The 21,975-nt window shown below is 41.9% G+C and overlaps 2 protein-coding genes and 1 pseudogene across 3 annotated transcripts in view; 2 read left to right on the top strand and 1 right to left on the bottom strand.

Annotated features, from left to right (window-relative positions):
• Positions 1-21,975, top strand: part of CNTNAP2 (contactin associated protein 2) — a 2,149,916-nt gene that overhangs the window by 2,034,861 nt on the left and 93,080 nt on the right. The gene's annotated exons all lie outside the window — the stretch shown is intronic.
• LOC103348627 (anoctamin-10 pseudogene) lies at positions 683-2,933 on the top strand (annotated as a pseudogene). Its single transcript, XR_016231788.1, has one exon. The product of XR_016231788.1 is annotated as an anoctamin-10 pseudogene (transcript).
• LOC149127617 (uncharacterized) lies at positions 2,570-21,804 on the bottom strand. The gene is made up of 3 exons (XM_089329709.1): positions 21,034-21,804; positions 16,067-16,159; positions 2,570-2,893 (listed from the first exon to the last, which is right to left on the bottom strand). Exons 1-3 carry the CDS (start codon positions 21,802-21,804, stop codon positions 2,735-2,737), a joined length of 1,023 nt encoding a protein of 340 aa, XP_089185835.1. The 3' UTR covers positions 2,570-2,734.

Below are 21,975 nucleotides of genomic sequence, written 5' to 3'. Positions count from 1 at the left end.
TCTTAGTGGAGGACCTGACATATAACGTATTCCTTATATGTTCTATCTTATCAGTAAAGCGATGACTATAAAAATGTGGTTAGGTCAGTTTATAATACGATCAGGTGGTGAGGCTATGATACTCATGTTATCTTTCAACTTTTGAATTTTTAACAAGTCACTTATGGATACCTTTAAAAGGAAAAAGTTATGGACTGTCCTTGATAACCAACTAACATTACAAAACTAGCTAAAACCTGTATGAAAAGAATTCTTGATAGAAACTCATCAAGTTAATGGGCCTGTAAGATTTTTAAATTTTTATAACATATAAACTTGGAAAATTATGAAACCAAGAAACCAGTAATGTGAATTTAATGAAACAAATTACACATTAGTGAACTAGCCACTTTCAATGACACTGTTTGTGAAAGCTCAATTTTGTTATTACTTATTTCTAATCAAACTACCTTCCAAAATTTCACCCACAGAGTCTGCTTTGATGCGATTCACTTTCTCTTTGACCAAACATCTTTTCTCAATAGGTGATCAAAATTAAAGTAATGACAGTTGGCACCAAACACAAACAAAAATGAGACCGCTATGTCCTAGCAGAGCATGGTGGTTAGGGGATCAGCCAGAAGAAGTACCATCTGTTTTCTTTCTTTATTAATTTTTTTTAAAGATTGCCATTGAAATAAAAACACAAACTGCACTAGTTGAATAAAGAGAGAAATGCAAAGTTATCATCATTAAAATTGTGTTTCTAATTCAAGCATAGGTAGAAGGATCATTGGAACGGATTAGAATGTTAGAAAACTGTTTGCATAGGAATTTGTGCATACTAAAGCTAACAATTCAAATGAGTGTGAAAAGATAATTTTGCTTTTTAAAATTGCATGACTTGTTTAAAAAACTAAAGTGTTTATTGCACGTTAGACTAAAATAATTTCCGTAAAAGTAAAGACTTCAGTGTTCAAAGAGGAAGAATGCTTGGAAAAGTGATACTAAAACACTGAGTATTTCTTTGAGATCTACGTGAAAAAAGAAAACCTTGTAAATGTAAAGACAAAGAAATTTCAATAGCTGTTGACAGCATAACAATTAAAATTGCATGTAAGTAAAAAAAAAGTCAACAAATTAAAATAACAAATTGGAAAATGCATGCAACCTATTGACATAAAAGTCACGGTGATCCTGGAGGTGTGGAAGCGTGGCTGCGCCAGCATGACCTACAGGTGGGGCACTCTGGTCATGAAGAGGCAGTTTGAGGAGCCCCGGCCGGGATTCCACGGGGTCCTGGGTGTCAACTCTGTCACGGGCAGGGAGGAGCCCCTCTACTCCAGCTACAAGAGACAGTTGCGCATTTACCTGGTCTCCCTGCCATTCGTCTGCATCTGTCTCTATTTCTCCCTGTACGTCATGATGATTTACTTCGACATGGAGACCTGGGCCTTGGCTCTGCATGACAGCAGCGAGTCGGAGTGGACCAGCGTCTTGCTGTACGTGCCCAGCATCATCTATGCCATCGTGATCGAGATCATGAACCGCCTCTACCGCTACGCCGCCGAGTTCTTGACTTCCTGGGAGAGTCACAGATTGGAGTCTGCCTACCAGAATCATCTGGTTCTGAAAGTCTTGGTGTTCAACTTTCTCAATTGCTTCGCTTCGCTCTTCTACATTGCCTTTGTCCTGAAGGATATGAAGCTTTTGCGACAGAGTTTGGCCACTCTCCTGATCACCTCTCAGATCCTTAACCAGATTGTGGAATCGCTTCTCCCTTATTGGCTGCAAAGGAAGCACGGCGTGCGGGCGAGGAGGAAGGTGCAGGCTCTCAAGGCAGACGTCGATACCACCCTCTATGAACAAGTCATCCTGGAAAAAGAAATGGGAACTTACTTGGGCACCTTCAACGATTACTTGGAGCTGTTTCTGCAGTTTGGCTACGTGAGCCTTTTCTCCTGCGTCTACCCACTAGCAGCTGCCTTTGCTGTGTTAAATAACTTCACGGAAGTCAATTCAGATGCCTTAAAGATGTGCAGGGTCTTCAAACGTCCATTCGCAGAACCCTCGGCCAATATCGGCGTATGGCAGTTGGCTTTTGAGACCATGAGTGTTATCTCTGTGGTCACTAACTGTGCTCTGATTGGAATGTCGCCGCAAGTGAATGCCCTCTTCCCAGAGTCAAAGACGGACCTCATTTTGATTGTGGTGGCAGTGGAGCATGCCCTCCTGGCTTTGAAGTTCATACTCGCGTTTGCCATACCTGATAAGCCCCGGCATATCCAGATGAAACTGGCCAGGCTGGAATTCGAGTCGTTGGAGGCGCTCAAGCAGCAGCAAATGAAGCTCGTGGCCGAGAACCTGAAGGAGGAACCCCGGGAATCTGGGAAGGAGAAGCCGAGCTGAGCGCAGGCCGCCCCGTCTGCCCCAGGCCTCTGCCTGCGGTCAGCTGGTGCCTGTGAGGGCAGGGGTGGTCCCCAGGACAGCGTGGAGGCCAAGTGTGGCCACCACATGGCTGGCGCCCTCCGCACTCTGCCACGTCCTGGCTCAGAGCGGGTAGAAGAGGGCAGTCATCCCCCCTCCCCCACACCCCCACCCTGCACACCCCTCTCCTGCCGCGTCACTTTGTCCAAAGCCACTGCTGGGTCAGGGTCACCAGCTCTCCACGTTGTCCTCACAGAAGGCGATGGCTGCTCCCGACCCCACCACAGCCCAGGGATTGTGGCAAGGTGGTGCCTGTGTGCCATGCCCGTCACAGGAGCCATGGGGGCGGGGGGCCTGCCGACCCTGCGCCAAGAGTGACCGAGGTGTCCCCCGCGGCTCGGCCTCGGCGCGTTCTGTCCTGCGATGTGTTAACAGACTCCTCACCAGCACAAACGCTGGTGGCTGAGCCATTAAAGCCTGTGCCTCTCTGGAAAAAAAAAAAAAAACTAAACTTTAAAAAAAACAATAAAAAACTGAAAAATAATGAACAATTAACTCAAAAGAATATTCAAAACTGTTCAGTGAACAGATAAGATGGTTGTTTTCAACATAATAAATACAAACAAAATTAAGAAAACAACATTTTATTTCTATTTTTGATTAATAAAAATAGTAGGGCATTTCTGCTGGGCAGTTTTGCAAGACAATCAATAATCTTTCAAATGAATGTAGTTCTTGGGGCAGGAATTGTCTCAGCAGTTAAGACACCACTGGTGATGCTCACATCCCATATCAGGGTGCCTGAGGTAGAATCCTGGCTCAGCTCCCAATTCCAGCTTCCTGCAAATCACACCCTAGGAGACAGCAGTGATAAGTCAACTGATCGGGTCCTTGCTACCCATGTAGAAGACCCAGACAGCTCTAGGCACCTGGCTTCACCTGGCCCAACATAAGCTGTTGTGGGCATTTGTGTAGTGAAATAGCAGATGAGAGCTCTCTCTCTGTCTCTTGGTCTCAGCCTTTCAGATAAATAAAAAATAGAAATAAATTGTAGTTGTTGAAAAAGATTTTCACTTAGAAAAATCATATCCCAAGAAAATTATAGGTAACATGCAAATTCTTACAGATCATTCATCCTATGTAATTTTGAAAAATGTAAATCAATATCTTTTCCCCAAAAAGAAATAGTTAAATACATTTAAGTCTAGTCATACAATGCTGTTCCCCAAAAATAAATACCTTAAAAGTGTGTGTGAAGATTATTGACATGGAATCGTGATCATGTAAAATTTTAATGAGAAGTTATGATAGAAAACTCATTGAATATTATCCCCCATTTATAAGTATATATTTTCACATGTATTTACATGTTGCTGGGAAAAATAAGATGGAGATGTTAGCCAATGATATCTCATCAGTGAGTTCATGGGAACTTTATATTCATATATTCTTCTTTATAACTTTCTATCTATCCCAAATATTGTATAATGTACACTATTCATTTACTTAAAAAAAGTATGGAAGTTAAAAAATTCAACTCACAGATGTAGGGAGTGAAATCGTACCAGGTGTGGAGGAAGCAGGGTTAGGAGGGCAAGAAAAAGGAGAGGTTGCCCAATGGGTAAAAAAGAAAAAAGACAGGAGGACTGATTCCTGGGGTCCCATTGCACAGCAAGATGACCACCGTTAGCAATGATGTACTTTACATGATTCTCACCACAAAGAAATGATAGATGTTGGAGAAGGTAGATATATTTATTACCCTTCTAAGACCATCCCAACAATGTATTCTTCTATTAAAACAACACATTGTACCCTAAGCTTTATAATTATTTGTTAATTTTAAGATAAGTTTTTTAAACATAGACCTTAACTACTACTTTTTCCTTAATTTGCTTTTCACCTTTTCTAATCCAATAAATTTAAGATTGTCAAAACCATCAAACTGAATATTTAACATCATATAGAGTAATGTTTTATTTTCTTCCTACTAATAATTTATATGTTTAAATATTAGCAAATATTCAGCTACTGCTCTGCCTACTTAAAGCCAAAACTCCTTCCAATTTTTATAGAAATTTGAAGTTGTCTGAATTTTTGTTTCTGGTATGATAAATAAATATCTTGCCTGTGCTTCATCTGCTTTGTGAAAGACACATGACAGAAGAGGAAATTGAATAAATGACCAATAAACAACTAGAGAAAACCTGGGACATTTTTTGCTTTTTTTTTTTTAAATTACCTTTTAGAAAAAATGTGCTCTTCTAAGAGATTTGTTGTTTTATCACTCCAAATTTTAGGATTATATTAGAACTATAGAATAAGACATAATAAATGTATAGATCATCAGATAATCATGAACAAGATTCAATTTTCTTTATAATGAAGGGTAAATTATTTAGTCATGGAGACAGTTTTCATCCTACTGCTTTGCAACGTATCATTACAGAAGAGTACGATGATAAATAAATAAATAAATAAATAACTGCACCGGGAACTAGGGGGCTGAGTATGAGTCTTCAGCTCCACTTCTCATTAGCTCTGGGATTGTGCACAATGTCTCAGAGGCAGAGCGTCCTCACCCATGAACAGGTCTGTGTTTAGCAAAATGATTTCATCACAAAATGGGACTGCATTATATAGTCCTTAAAGAATCCATCCATCTAACTTGTCTCAGTGACCTCATTTTCAGAACTGGATGATAAAGGGCTCAGAATTTTATACTTAAAAAGAAATGAGACTGCTGAGCTGCCCACACTGCTGTTGAGGCTGTGCACGTGAGCTTTAGCAAGTACTCATCAGTGTTTGGAAAATCACCCTGTGTTCCCGAACTACAACTTAGCTGGCATGGGGAGACCTTTAAGATATGGACATGAGTGGACACTCAGATGTGTCCGTGTGGCCAGTGAGCTCCACTGTGCTATGAAAACTTTCAAATCTGGTCTGACAAGTTACAAACCACAAGCAGAAACAAAAAACTTCTCAAGTCAATGCCCGTTTTGTGCCATGTAAAGTCCAGGTAGGTCGGCCACGGTTAGTTAGGTACAAAATGCACTCCCCTGTCCATACATACACAGCCAGGGCTGGGCCAGGCTGAAGCCAGGAGTCATGAACCCCATCCAGGTCTCCCAGGGCTGTGGCAGGGACCAAAGTACTTGAGCCATCCCCAGCTCCCCATGCTCACATACCCTTGTGATTCCTGTGAGCCTTAAATGACTTTCAAAACACTTACTACGACATCTCCCACCTAACAAGAACCACGGCTGTTAGCACAGTCCTGAGTTAAGGGATTCAGGGAGAGGAGGACAAAGTCATAAGCCTTGAGGCAGTACTGGTCTTGAGGAAGCAGAAGCCATGAGGCGGTGACCAGGGCAAAAGTAAGAGCTGTTCCATTTCCCGGTCTCCTTGAGGACTCACTGTGGGCAATTCAAGTCATTTCAAGACTTCAATTGTGGGATAGTCTGCATATGGATAACACACTGGCAGAGAACAGAGACAACTCAGTAAAAAAGACTGAACATTGCTACGGTCAGAAGGTCCTAGCATAGTCTTTCATCTAATTCAAGACTTTCAATCAGCCTGAGAGGCACCCTGGGTAAAATAACACATGCCCCTTTTAACCTAAGTTATCATGTTTATGAATGTGAAGTGAGTTGCAAATGATAGTGCTCTCTGAGGATGTAAGATGGTAGCAAATTATAAATATTAATAGCCTTTCAAGTCAGATCGCATTATTTCAGTATGAATGAAAGAGAAGAAAAAGAGTATGGATGTGCAATACTGTACTTAAATGGCTGCAATGATCATATTCTTACTATTTTTGTTGTTTCTTCTAAGCTACAAAAGTAGATATTTTGAAATGAAACATGCACCATTTTGCTGTACACATATTACCTTAGCTTGATCAATAGAGTTTAAAAGTGATAATTTAATCTGTTACTTTTGGTTCAAAAAAGTGCCTCCTATCCTCAGTTAAAATTTCCTGAAGGTAGTGAAGGTTGTAGATTCTTTATTGTTAGCCATTATATTTCTGCAGGGTCTGGGAGTATTGCCTAGGGCATAAGCCTGAGTTTTAGAACATAGCTTACCTTAGCTTTAAATCAGTTCTGCCATTCACTGGCTGGTTGACCTTGGTGAAGTTATTTAACCTTTCTGGGTCTCAAATTCCTTGTCTCAAATCTTTCCTAAGAACTAAGTTAGGTAACATAGTAAAGCCAGTTTTAAGGTGTCTGTTCCTTGTAAGTACTCAATAAATGGATAGATGTTATCATTAACCTGACTACAATTTTGAACTGCACAGGACAGATCAAATGACTGCTTTCAAACTTTGTTAATCAATCTAAAGTACTACGTGTAAAGCAAAATGATCCTTAAAATGTGCTTGATTCATTTGAAACTCTCTTCTTAAGTAGCTTAAAATAAACTGCAAAAATAGCAACAATATGGTCATTGCGGCTATTCCAGAATTAAACTGTCCAGAAACGCCAAGTCGATGATGCATTTTGTTGTTCTCTAACATTCTGCATAATCAGTTACCACAAAGTCAAGTTCATTGGTATAATGATGCTGAGGAGTGCTTAACACAAACACTAGCCATTCACAAGACAAATTCAATCCATATCCTCTGGAGTGTATTAATGATGCTTCTTGATACACCTGCAGACAGCATAGCATTAAATTGTACAGTTCAGCGGAAGGCAGCCTTCTGCGCCACATCACTGGTAATAGATTCCCATGAAGAGCTGGCATGCCATCAGTGCTCAGGCACTCCTGGAGCAGGGAAAACAAGCCATGCAAATGTGCCTGCCCCAGTGGTGGGTGTTTATGCCAAGAGGGTGAAACACCCCCTCCACACATGGTTAAACAACTCAGTGTGCAGCCTCACTCTACAGGGCTTCTCTCTTGGCCTGGAAATGTCCTAGCTGGCCTATGCAACTTGAAGAGACAGCCAGAAGCAACCAAACCTGGAGCAGGTCCCAGGCAGGATAATTCATGTGGCACTCCCTGGCTTTTGCTGGCCTATATTTTCATACCTACCATTCTCCCCACACAGAAAACTTCAGCGCAAATGGAGCATGCACAAGCAGGTGTGTGTATCAGACAGAATGGCCGCTTCCTGCCAAAGTGTGCCATTAGGGTGGGAGGTGGCTAGGGGCTGCAGAGGGGTGGTCAATTTTAGGGACTTTGGTATAGGTACAATGCAAACAGATGTAAAATGGGAAGAAGAGGAGCAGGACCTCACCCAAATTTAAATTCCTGTGAAATGTTCTCTCTGTAGTGTCATACATCTAGTAGGATTAGAGTTATCACAACGCAGCCCAGGTGTTCACAGAAGCACCTCCTTACCCTGCAAAGGGGGGATGAATACATGGGACACAAGGGGGTGTCTGGGGGCAGTTGTGTTCTGAGTCCCCACTGGGCTCAGTCTCATGACTGTGCTCTCTTTGTGGAATTCATCATGCTGTAAACCCAGGAGGAGAGAGCATTTTTCTTCATGTAGGTTATCAACTTCAGTTGATATTGGAAAATAAATCCTTCTCTCAAAAGAAATTTTTAATATATATAGGTATATATTTAGGAAAGGAAGGGGATACGTACATCTAGGTACAAAGTCTATTCCACGTTAGAGTATTTTCATAAAAGTGAACATTCAACTGCCTATTAAAGTACATTGAAATTTAAAAGTTGGTTAGCAATAGTCATTGCTTAGGAAGTTACAGTAACAGTTAGAGTGAAATAACAGAATTATTATTGTCAGGTTCCATTTTATAATATACTTCCCGGAACACTCACTTCTCATACATAAGTTATATCCTTTATGGTTTCATTTATGGAGTGTTTGAACTAAGCTGTGACTGTACATGTTTGTCATAACACTCATTGACTGTTTCAACAAAGTATCTTCACTCAGGCATTAATACGATCCACTAGTTTTACTCCATTCGGAATACATCCATGTTCACTTTTTAAAGTCATCTTAAATAAGCTTGCTATTAAATAGAAATGTTTCTAAACTTTAAGATATTAAATTATTTTAAATAAATATGTTATATTTAGGTCTGATTGTATAACCGTCACTTTCTTATAGAAAGTTTGCTAATGGTTTTGAAGTGATTTATTTATATATATGGGTTTTTAGGCAACATGAAATTAAGAGTCAGACAGTGGTCTAGAACTTTTGAACAATCTGATGGGATGGATGACAGCAATCATCAGTTGGCACTCAGAAAACTGAACATTTTACAAGTACTCGATAAATACTTGCTAGTCAATAATTATACCTCAAACTCCCTTAGCCCTTAAATAATAGAATTTTCCAGACACCAGCGTTTTGTTATTTCTCCTTTGTCTTCCCTGAGAGGTATCAACATGGTAACCCCTATCATAAACATATTTCAAGGTTTAAAGCAGTTCTTCGATTAAAAATGTATGTTTGTATTTTATTGGTTAAAAACCAGGGTAAAAACAGCTTATTTAGTGTTTTCAGTACTTACTGACTGGAAATTAAGTTTAGAAATGAGAGTGTGTTTTGCTGCAGAGTCTCGGGACTGTTGGAAGTATTATTTGATGGTGACGTGCACACTGTTCTCAGACAGCAGGTTGTAAGTCAGGTTGCTTTTTGCCAGACTGGAGCTCTGAAGGGGGAGAGGGAGGCTTAAATGCAGGAAGAGAAAAAAGTACCAGTAGGTAAAATGGAAGCAGAATTCTCAGAAGCACAGTCGAAAGACAAGACTGCACAGTGATGCCTTCAAAGTGTTGAGCCAAAGACGAACAAACATGAGAGAGCTTGAGACCAAAAGGCTTTCACTAAAGGAACATCGGAAGGACTTAACTCACTGAAAACAAAGTGAAGAAGTAAAAATGATTCTTGAGCAAAGAAGCTGAAGAATGTATAGATAAAGCTTTAAAAGCTGTCTACTGAAATATTGATATCTAAATTAGTGCATTTTAAAAGCAAGGGAACAAGTTAAACAATTAAAAATGAAGCTGAAGTCAGGAAGGGACTAATCAGAGTTAAAGTTTTCTAAGACTCTTGTATTTTAAGAGATAATAAAAGACTGATTGAATTTAGACTTCTTAACTGCACATGATATGCTCCCAAAGGTGCCCACTTAATAATAAGTACTCTATCTCTTCAGAGCCAGGATGGGGAATTAAATGGAATAAGAAAACAAAAATAATAAATGTGGAAAGTAAGAATAAGGGAAAAAGCAATAAAAGAAAATTGGGCAGGGAAAAGCAACATAACACAGTATAAAGATGTCTGTCTCTCTCTCTCTCTGTCTCTCTCTCTCTCTCTCTCTCTCGTGTGTGTGTGTGTGTGTGTGTGTGTGTATGAGTGATGCCAGTAGGCTAAAACACATCAACTATAAATCATCATATTGAGATTAGAAAGAAGAAGCTAAATTGTTTATGAACCATATCTAAAAAAGGAGGACTCTGAAAGGCTGAATAAGAAAAAATGAAAAGAGACATAATATGCAAATAATAGTTAAAAACTGGGTAAATATATCATGCAACAGGCTTCAAAATAAAAGCCTTCAGAGGGACAGAGGGTGTCACCGTAATAAAAAAATCAACTTGTCAGAACCCCTACATAGCAACTCCAAAGTTGAATGCACTAAATAAAGGATCCTCAAAATATGTGAAGCAGAAATTGACAGAAGTACCGGGTCCCAGTATCATAGAAGGAAATTTTACATACTAATTTCAAAACTTATAATTTAAGCACATAGACACAAGTAAAAATAGAAGTTTCTGGAAACATAATTAACAAATTTGGGGGCTATAGACTGAACAAAGAAAATAAAGGTTACACAGTCTCCTAATACATAAATTATCACTTTCCATGGCAAAAAAATCTTAAAAGTACTTAGAAGTGAAGACAAATAAATAATCCTATAAAGACAAATTTATAAGAGGCAACACAAAGAGAGTTATAGTTTATTTTTATAGTTTAATGCTTAAATTAGAAATGGGTTAATGCTGGAAACCAACAGCTAAACTCAAACTTGAAGAATGAGATAAGAACAAAGCTTAATGAAATAAAATTTGACGTTTAAAAAGGGATGATCAACATAATCCAAAGTTAGTTCCTTGAAAATAGAAAAACTTTTGATCTGGCATTGTGACTTAGAAGTTAATGCTGCCAACTGTAGCGCTGGCATCGCATTTTGGCACCAGTTCAGGTCCTGGCTGCTCTACTTCTGACCCAGCTTTCTGCAAATGGCCTGGGGAAAGCAGCAGAAGATGACCCAAGTGCCTGGTCCCCTGTACCCATCTGGGATACCTGGAGGAAGCTCCTGGCTCCTGGCTTTGGCCTGGCTCAGCCCTGGTTGGTCTGGCCACTAGAGAGTGAACCAGCAGAAGGAAGATTCTCTCTCTCTCTGACTCTGACTTTCAAATAAAGAAGCAAATCTTTAAAAAATAGAAAAAAAATCTTTTAACATAATTGGTTGAGAAAAATGAGAGCACCACACAAAAAATTAAAAACTGGAATAATTATAGGCAGCAGACATTTTAAAACAATGAGAGAACACTAGAGAAAACTTGGTCAACACGTTTGGACCAAGTGTGTGCATGTCGTCAGGAAATGATTCTAAAGTTTTGAAAGCTGTTTTCACTGAGTAGAGAATTCGAGGTTGACGGATTTTTCTTTATTTTAAATATGACACCATACTGTCTTCCGGCTTGCATCACTCCCTATAAGAAATTTGCCTTCAGTTATTTATTTCTTTTTCCCTGTGTGCTTTGGGTCCTTTCCTGTACTGCTTTGAAGCAACGTGCTCATGATGTCACTCAGTATAGTTTCCTTTGGTTTGGGGTTTTGCTTGAGGTTCCTTGTTCTTGGGTTCTGCAGGCTTATCTATCGTGTTTCATCAAATACAATGTGAAGCCATTTTCTCTCATATTTTGTTACTTTTCTACTCTACAGTTTTGAATTCCATTGTTCATATTAGATCACAGTTCACTGATGCTTTCTTCACTTTTTTCAGTCATTGTTTCCTCTGTTTTTCTTTTTGGATAGTTTATATTGCTATTTCTTCAACTTAACTAATCTCATCTTCTATAGCATCTAATCTGCTGTTAGGCCTTTCCAGTATATTTTTAGTTAGAATTTGAGTCTCTACAATCTTTAATGTATACAAAATAATAACTGTTAACTATTCATTCTAGCATCTCTGTCAGTTCTGAATCTGTCTCCATTGATTTACTTTTCCCTTTATTAAGGATTTTATTTCTTTGCATGCCTAGTGAATTTTTATTGGATTCCAGGCAGTGTGAATTGCACCTCCTTAGGTGGAGACAGTTTTATATTCCTATAATACTCTTGAGCTTTGTTCTGGGATGCAGTTGTCTTACCTGGAAACAGTTGTCCTTTTGATATGTTTTAGACTTTGTCAAGTGAAACCAGAACAGCCTTTTTCTAGAGCTAGTTTTGCCCAAATTCTGATGCAATCTCATTTTGGGTGCTGGTACTTGATGCCTTGGATCACATGGTTTTTCACTCTGACTGGCAGGGATATGAACTATTGTTGGTCGCATGTGAGGAAACTGTTTCCTCATCTCCTTTCAAGAAACACTTTCCCCTGGCCCAGGCAGTGTCCATGCGCACATCAACTTACGTGTGCTCAGCTAAGGGACAATTTCTGCAGGGACCAAAGCTTGCTCTCTGAGCAGCTCTCTCCTCTCAGCATTCAGGGCTTTGAACCCAACCCCACCAACTCTGTATCCGCAAGTAATGGAGCCCTACAGTGCCTGAGTTTCCTGTCACGGCACTGAGGCCTGGAAAACCCTATCAGGCAGTAAGATGAGGCCATTGTTGGGGTCCCATTATTTGTGTCCATCTCTCAGATGTACCTGTCCTGCCCTATGTGATGGCCGATATCTTTCATTTTTTTTCTAGTTTTTTTGTTTGTTTCAAGCAGAACACATCATATCCCTGTTACTCCATCTTGGCTGGAAGAAGTCTCTAAATCTTGTGATTTTAAAATGCTAATGGCTAATTAAAATGTGAAGTCTCGTAAGGACTTTGTGAGTGTACACATATGCTTTTTTTTTTTTTTTTTTTGACAGGCAGAGTGGACAGTGAGAGAGAGAGACAGAGAGAAAGGTCTTCCTTTTGCCGTTGGTTCACCCTCCAATGGCCGCCCTGGCCGGTGCGCTGCAGCCGGCGCACCGCGCTGATCCAATGGCAGGAGCCAGGTACTTCTCCTGGTCTCCCATGGGGTGCAGGGCCCAAGCACTTGGGCCATCCTCCACTGCACTCCCTGGCCACAGCAGAGAGCTGGCCTGGAAGAGGGGCAACCGGGACAGAATCCGGCGCCCCGACAGGGAGTAGAACCCGGTGTGCCGGCGCCGCTAGGTGGAGGATTAGCCTAGTGAGCCGCGGCGCCGGCCACACATATGCTCTTAAGACTTTCCTGGATAACAGCTGAGACCCTCAGCCTTGAGGGGTAAATTTCGACCAGTATTCTCAGTGGAAACAAGGAAGAGAGGGTGCAGTTTTTGTGTTCTAAGCAATCTAATAGGTGATTTCTGGAGAAGGTGAGAGAAGAGTGGCACAGGAAATCAGCAAGGGAGGGGGGGAGTGAGAAGGGGAGGACATGTACGCACCACCAAAATCATCATCAGCTCTCTAATACTAAGCCTCAGAGAACTCAGTGAAAAGTATGTGTCTCATAAAGCCCTTCACTTTAACAATGAGATCCTAGTAGCTAGTGTCTGTGAGTCACCATTCAAAGCACTTCACATAGACTTAGTTAATTCCTTGTCAACTTCATGAAGTTGTTGGCAACCCCATTTTACAGATGAAGAAATAGAGTAAGCACATTACCCATGATCCCATAGCTAGAAAATGACATGACTTTAACCCTTCACTACGGATTTAAATCTAGGCTTCTAGATTTAAATCTAGGAAATGCATATTGTAAGGAGCCATGTATGAATTTCAGCAGTGTTTTGCACTAAATTAAACTTATATTTTTCACATCTGCACAAACTCTTTGAAGCCCCCATGTATTTTGTACTGCTAAGACTATCCATCTGATCAAGTTTGGTTCTCTGGTTTGAAGCACACAACATATTACCAACAGAACTATAGATGCTAAGGTGAAGATACTTTTGAAGATAGTTACAAATACTACAAATACAAGGAAAAAGTAAAATCTCAATCAGGTAAAAAGGGCAAAGGCATAGACTCCTGAGAGGTAGATATCACATTGAGAAGCTCATCACTAGCACATTATGGAATGAAGGGTCAAATAATGACCCAATCGTTAAATTAAAATACTTCAACCTATAATAACTTCCATTAAAGTTCTAAATATGGTTTAGAGTGTTTCCATATTAAAAATAATTATTTATTTGAATGATTTTACTCCAGGATAGACCATAGAAAAGATGCTTGGTAGAGGTAGATTTTGTTATACACAAAACTTATTCCTGAGCAGTGCCAGATTAATAAATTAGGAGTTATTTGTACACATTAAATGATCTCCTCACATCCCCAGTGTGCTAAAAGCAATACAACTTCAAATCCGATTTAATCATTTCTGGTTTTTCTTTCAAAATTCTTCCCAGCAAGTACAGGAGTAGAATTAGGTCTCTGATTTCAAAAATAAAGGATTTTGTAGCAATGCTCTTGGAAGCTTCTCGTGCCTCAACAGTAGTCATCCTTTTTGATGATTTTTCCATCCTTAGCCCCAAACATATTCCAATTCCAAGCAGGAGCAGATACATCTATCCTTATGCCATATGTCGTTGTGAGACTCTCACTTTGGTTTAGAATGCACATAAAATATCTGCTGTGAGAGAAGCAACACACAGAAAAATAATGATGGAGAAGATCAGCTGTGAGTACTTCTATTTGGACAGCTTCACGGGCAGCCTTGTGGCTCAGTACTGTTCACAACGCTCCCAACAGCGGAACAATAATAACGCTAACATCATTTCTGAAGGTGCGAATTATGGATTTGGATTCTTTTCCTTTAGATACTCACTATGTGAAAACTCCTCTGCAACCACCACTATCAGTGAGTTTGATAAATGCCACACACAAGCCTTTGATTCACCACTGCCTGCATGGGGTTGGTTTGTTTTTGAAAAGGAGAAGCTGGAAAAGTCATTTGAAAATTCATGGGCTGGTTCACTCGAAAAGATCATAGTTGCTCTTGGATTTGCTATAAAAACTTATGCGAGGGCCGGCGCCGCGGCTCACTAGGCTAAACCTCCACCTAGCGGCGCCGGCACACTGGGTTCTACTCCCTGTCGGGGCGCCGGATTCTGTCCCGGTTGCCCCTCTTCCAGGCCAGCTCTCTGCTGTGACCCAGGAGTGCAGTGGAGGATGGCCCAAGTGCTTGGGCCCTGCACCCCATGGGAGACCAGGAGAAGCACCTGGCTCCTGGCTTCGGATCAGCGCGGTGCGCTGGCTGCAGCACACAGGCTGCAGTGGCCATTGGAGGGTGAACCAACGGCAAAAGGAAGACCTTTCTCTTTGTCTCTCTCTCACTGTCCACTCTGCCTGTAAAAAAAAAATAAAAATAAAAAATAAAAATAAAAACTTCTGCGAGATTGCACATTGCCCTAGGTTTTCCCATCAAATGGCTTTGCTTATTCATAGTCTGAATCACATTTGTTAATCAGGTGAACAGTTATCTTTCTTGTTAAATATTTGAAGAGAAACAAATATATGCCCTGATTGGACATTACACAATGTATAAATATCAAAACATCACATAGTAGCCCATTAAAACGTATAATTTTTATATGCCCGTTATTTTTCTTTTTAAGACTAGGGACAGGTGTTTGGCCCTATGGTTAAGGGGCCACTTTGCTCACCTGCATTCCATAAGTGACTGCCTGGGTTCCAGTCCCAGCTCTGCTCCCAATTCCAGTTTCCTGCTAATGCACACCCTATGAGGAAGCAGCTGATGACTCAAGTACTTGGGTCCCTGCCACTGACTGACATGGGAAACCCGAACTGAGTTCCAGGCTCTTGCCTTCATCCTCACCCAGTCTGGGCTGAGATAAGCACTGAGGGAGTAAACCAGCAGATGAATGAATAAAACACTTCTGTTTCTTTTTGGATGTCACAGCATGCTGCACCTCACACACACACATCTATCAATGCAGACTGCTTTGTAATTGTGTTTCGGGATGTCCTATGTTCTCCCTCCCACCCTCACCTCTAAGTTTAGAGAATAACAACACTTTAAATCTCCAAATAATGGAAATCTTCCAAAGGCGAGCCAAAGTCTGCCATATCACCTTCTTTCCTGTATTAATGGTAGGCCGTCTGATGTCTTTACTGCAGGCTTCAGGGAACTTTTCTCTGTAAAGGGCCAGAGTCCGTATCTGAGGCTTTTCAGGCATTGTTGTCTCTGTGACAATTGCTCAAGTACACACCATGATGCCAAAGGAGCCACAGACAATCTCTGTAGAATAATGGGGATAGCTGTCCCCCCCCCAAAAAAAAAACACATGAAAACAAAACATTTTTTAAAGACACTAAAATTAAATTTCACATCCATCATGTGTCATGAAATAGTATTCTTTTGATATCTCTTCCTCAACCATTTAAAAGGGCAGATACCACTCTTAACTGTGGGCTGCATAAAACCAGGTGGCAGGTGGCTCTTAGCTGTGGGCAGTCGCTTACCTGGAGAGATGGTGAGATGAGATGGTGAGATGGCTCATCTAGGGCCTCTAGTGATGCCTCAGGACGGATCATTCCTTGCTGTGGGGCACTGCCCTGTGTATGGAAGTACATTTAGAAACATCACTGGCTTCTTCCCACCTGATGCCATGTGCACTCACACTCCCCCAGTTGTGACAACTAGAATGTCCCCAGACATCAAAAGACACCCTTCAGTGACAAAACTGCCCAACTGAGAACCGTTGACTGAATATCCTGGAATCTTATGCATCCTACACATGAGAGATGGGGTGTGTGGCTCTGAACAGGGACACTCAACACCGAGACTATCCATACAGTCCTTACGTGTTTCATATAGGAAAGACAACTCTACTGCTGCTCCTCCGCACGCGGAGGAGCCGCACCGGACCGGGCGCTTGTTGTTCCCTTTTTTTACAAGTCCTTTCTATAGTAAAGTAAGAATAAGTAAACAGCAAACTCCCAAAGCAAGAATGAGTAGAGAGAAATGAGAAAGAACGAAGTAACGAACTTCCCCGCGAACTCTCCAACGCACTCTCCAACCAACCCACACCACCATGCCGTCTCTCTCCTCCTATATAGTCCTCTCCACCAATCCCAACTCGGCTGCCCACACGCCGAGCACGCCGCTCTCCTCCAATCAGGAGCAGCTCCTGCAGCTTGTCAAGTTGGTGAGAGGCAGCTGGGTAGAAGCTGTTTACTTCTCTCCCAGCGCCATATTGTGGGAGAGCAGATGCATAGAATAAATCTTAATTCCAGTAACAGTATAGTCCGAATTGCTCCCCACAGATCCCCCTTTCTTTTTATTTTTTGGCGTTGATACGCGCCTGTGTACAGTTCAGTGTGATCTTCATGCTATTGACTCTTGTTTGTCGTGCTACTTCAGAGTTTGTTGAAAAAATGTCCCGTATTCCAAAGATTCCAGGGATTGGTTATTCATTGTTTTCTTCCTCAAATGGAGTTTTCTTCTTCTAGATCTTCTGCTGGCAGGTTTATCAACCGAATTCTTCTCTCAGGGGTCCATATTGGTTGTGCCGCACCCTGTGGAAAAAAACAAACGGCGCCTCGTACTCTTCTGAGTAAGGGGAACGGGCCTTTCCATTGGTTGTCCTGTAAATCCTTCCACATTACCCACTGTATTGATTCCTTATCAACTGATTGAGTATGCATTTCTGCAGGTGTTTTACCGTTCTTTTTCTTGTTCAAAAAATTAATTGTATAAAGAGCTAGGGCCAAGACATCCTTGTTGGATGTGGCTATTTCCCCTATTCCCCCTTTTTGTTTAATTATTAAATTTTTTAAATATAAGTGAGCGCGTTCTACCACAGCTTGCCCCTGTGGATTGTATGGAATACCGGTAATATGGGAGATTCCGAATTCTTTCAAAAATGCAGCAAAACGCTTTGATGTATACGCTGGGCCGTTATCCGTTTTGATCACATGAGGAACTCCCCAGGCTGCAAAAGCCTGCAAGCAGTGTTGGATTACTTGTTGTACTCCTTCTTTATTCATGGCTGTGGCCATAATTACACCTGAGTATGTATCTACAGTGACGTGAACACAGCTTTGTCGCCCAAAAGAGGGGATATGTGTAACGTCCATCTGCCAGATATGTCCTGGTTTAAGGCCACGGGGATTGGCTCCCGCAGGAATCTTTGGAACTATGGTAACAACGCACTTTTCACAGGATCTAATGATATCTTCTGCTTGCTTGCGGGGAATATTAAATTTAAAACTTAAAGTGTGGGTGTTAACATGCCATTTAGAGTGATATTCTTTAGCTTGTTCCAAAGCGGTGCATGCAAGCAAGAATCTTGAATAGTGATCTGCCATCATGTTTCCTCGAGTAAGTGGGCCAGGTAAATTAGAATGAGCTCTTATGTGGCCTATGTAAATAGCATGCTCTCTTTGATTTAATAACCCCTGAATTTCACTTAGATAAGAATAGACTGAGGAGGATTTAAGAATAAGGCACTGTGTAGCGAGCATCTGAACTGCATTCACCACATATGCACTATCAGACAAAATATTCATGGGTGCACTCTCTGCGTAGTACTGTTGCGATAATAGCTAATTCTGCATGTTGTGGAGAAGGGGATGCTGTTAAAACGAAATATCGTTGATTGTTAAATATAGCTGCTCCTGTTCCGCCTTTAGCTCCATCCGTAAATACGGTAACTGCCCCTTGAATTGGATCCCTTCGCACCTTCTGCACCCGTTTTATTGAAACCTGTGTGCAGAAGTTAACAAATGGATGGCGAGGGTAGTGATTGTCAATCTCTATTTGTAGAATGAGAACTATGTATGCCCATTGCCAGCATTCCCTTGTAAAGGCTTCTACTGCCTCTTGAGCAAAGGGAACTACACATCGCTTTGGAGTCTTCCCCGCCATTTCTGTCGCCTTTTTTATTGCTGTTAATATTAAATCAGCCACCGCAATGCCTTGGGTGTATAGTACACGTGGTGCATGTGAATGTGGGTATACAAACAACAAGGGTCCTCCTTGCCAAATGACTGCGAAGGGATACAGCTGTTCCATAAAAATTAATATTTCTAGGGCTTGTTGTGGATCACATCTTTCCATCTGCATTGCTTTAATTTGTTTTTCAATTTTCTGTAACGCCAAGCGGGCTTCTATTGTCAATCTACGAGGGGAATCAAGCTGGGCATCTCCTTCTAAAATATTGAATAATGGCATCATATCTTCGGTACTTAATTTACAATAGGGCCTCAACCAATTTAAATTGCCACATAATTTTTGGAAGTCATTAAGGGTCTGTAACCCATCTATTGCAATTTCAAATTCTAATGGGGTTACCTTTTCAGAAGTTACTTTAAGTCCTAAGTACTGTACTACTTCCCCTTTTTGTATCTTCTCTGGCGCTACTTGTAACCCAACTTTTTCCAAATATAATAGCAGCAGCTTATATGCTTCCATTAGGTGACTTTCACTTTCGGCCGTTATTAACAAGTCATCCATGTAGTGTAAAATTTGTACCTTTGGGCACTGTTGTCGAACCGGCTCTACTGCTTGGTCAACATATAGCTGGCATATGGCAGGACTGTTGGTCATTCCTTGGGGAAGCACCCTCCATTCATATCTTTTGTCGGGACCTTGATGATTAATGGAAGGTACGGTGAAAGCAAACCTCTGAGTGTCTTGTTCATGTAGAGGTATGCTAAAAAAGCAGCCCTTCAGATCGAGTACTATTAGTGGCCAATGCTTTGGGATCATAGTAGGAACCGGGAGTCCGGGTTGCAATGCCCCCATGGGTTGCATCTGCTGATTAACAGCCCGTAAATCATGCAACAACCGGTATTTCCCTGATTTTTTCTTTATCACGAATATTGGCGTATTCCATGGGGAGGTTGATGGTTGCAAATGGCCTGCCTCTAATTGTTGTGATACTATATCATTTACCGCAGCCAACTTTTCCTGGGTAAGGGGCCACTGTGGTATCCACTTTGGCTTGTTGTCCAGCCATGACAATGGCAGCGGCTGCATCTCAGTGGCCCCCACGAAAAACCCGTGTCCTGTCTTTTAAAATCGCCTTTGGGCTGGGCTAGGTCCCTTCTGCCTTCTCTGGAGCCTAATCCTCTCTCCTGATATCCCTTTTTATACATAATACGCCGTCCTGTAGAACTCTCCAATTGATCCTCATTTGTTAACGTCAGTCCCAATTGTTCTAAAATGTCTCTTCCCCATAATGTGATGGGGAGTGCACTAACATAAGGTTGCACATTTCCCTTGTTCCCTTCTTGATCCTGCCAATAAAGCACCTGAGCACTCCTTGATGGTGTCATGGCCGCACCTAGGCCTACTAAAGTATTATCTCCTGGCTGAAGGGGCCATGACTTCGGCCAATCATTTTCCGAAATTATACTTACATCCGCACCTGTGTCTAGCAGGCCCTGAATCGACTTTCCTCTAATGGTTAAGGTCCACAGAGGTCGATCTGCTAGAGATAGGGACAAGGCTGCAAATTTCTCCCCTTGGGGTCCATGAACGTCCTGCGCTCCAATCATGATCAGTATTTGAGCCACAGGTTCTTCTGGCTTGATTTGAATAATACCCTTTGTAGATTGTATTAGCACTTTTAACTTATCAAAAGGTAACTGAATGACTCCGGTGATGACCATTAGGCCTCTCAAAGCATTTGTTTCTTTTCCTACGATTATTCCAAGTCCGTTATGCTCTGCTGAAATTGCTTCTGCCCTCACCTCTATGGCTTGTGGCCCCATTTGAGGTGTTAGTACCGAATATTCGGTGGCTCGTAACTCTGCGCGGTAAATATTTGGTTTTGGGACCGTGGCACCCACCGATTGTTTTGGCCCCGGGGTGCAGGGGCCCACATTCCGTTTTTTTGCTGTTGACCATATACACCTGATCTTCTTATGGGGCCCGGCTCATTTGGCATCCTCTGGGGATTGCCTGCGCTGTTTATTTTAAAGTAACATTCGCTGACCCAATGATTTCCTCTTCTACAGCGTGGGCAAAGGCCTGGTCTTCTCGAGTTCTCTATGCCCTGCCGATCTCGGGCTGGAAATCTGGCCCTACATTCCCTCATTAGATGCCCTTCTCGACCACATCTAAAGCATATACGTCCCCTCATGTTCTGTCTAAATTGTCGGGTTACTGCTACTGCAGCATGTGATCCAGAAACTACATCATCCATGACATCCCTACAGATTTTCAAAAAGGTAGGGATGTCCTTATGCTGCCATGGTCTAAGAGCTTCCCGACATGTTTTATTGGCCTGTTCATACGCCAATCTTTTGACTAAGGGCATTGCTTCTTCCACGGTTTCGAAAATGTTTCCTGCTGCTTCCATTAATCGGTTCACGAAATCAGCGTAAGGTTCGGTAGGGCCCTGTACTATCTTAGTTAGGCTGTGTCTTACTTCTCCTTTTCTGGGTATCACCTTCCAGGCTCTTCTTGCTATCTCTCTCACCTGTAAGAGGACAGCTGTTGGTAATCGGGCCTGCTCATCGGGACAGGCAAATCGCCCTTCTCCATTTAACATTTCCTCATCCCATGCTTGATTCCCTGTTTGATAGTTCTGCTTTGAATATTCTCGCGCAAATTCTTTATAGGCAGCTAGCCACAAGAGGAAGTCACCCCCGCCTAACACCGCCTTTACTAAGTTTCTCCAATCCTCAGGTATTAGGCCTTGCTGCCCGATGTTATCAAGGATTGCCTGAGTGTAACTTGCATGGGGCCCATACAATTGTACTGATTGCTGCAACTCTTTAAGTAATTTATGGTCAAGAGGCGTCCATCCCCTGTTTCCCTGTGGATCCTGAATTACAGGAAACACCTGGCCTGGTTCCCGGTACTGCTCCCAAGCAGGTTTTCTATAAACAGCTCCCCTTTGCTTGTTTTCGGTTCTTGGCCTTTCTAGCTCCTCCTGCATACCTACTCCCTCCATCACTCCTTCTTCCTCCCACTCTTCTTCAATCTCATGGGGAAAAAAGGGGCTTTTCTTTACAGGAGGAAACTTTGGTAGTACCAATGGGCGATACCGGGGTGGTGATTCATCCTTTATGGTTGAATTTGCCAGCCTTGTATGGCCAGGCATCTCTCTCGGGGGCGAGGTTCCCTCCTCAGCTTCCTTCTCCCCCCCATAAGCTTCCTGGCTCTCTAAATCCTTCTTTGATTTTCTTCTCACTTGTTCGTTACAATAGTTGCTCGTCTGGCTGCCCTGCCATAATTCTTCCTGCATTTCACTCCCCTCATTAAGCAACAACTCGATCCCTTCCGTGGGGTTCTGAAGCACCTGATCAACGAGTTGCCACAGCTTCAGCACTTCTATCGGTTCCCCAGCCTCGCGCATTTTCCGTCCCACCTGCCTCCACTGCTGTGGAAACCAGGGGGACGTCTCTACGATTGCTCT

Source organism: Oryctolagus cuniculus, chromosome 3, assembly GCF_051225735.1.
Source record: "Oryctolagus cuniculus isolate XC-2025 breed Fujian yellow rabbit chromosome 3, ASM5122573v1, whole genome shotgun sequence".
NCBI lineage: Eukaryota > Metazoa > Chordata > Mammalia > Lagomorpha > Leporidae > Oryctolagus > Oryctolagus cuniculus.
Note: the sequence above shows the minus strand (reverse complement) of the source record. Positions and strands in the feature narration are given on the sequence as shown.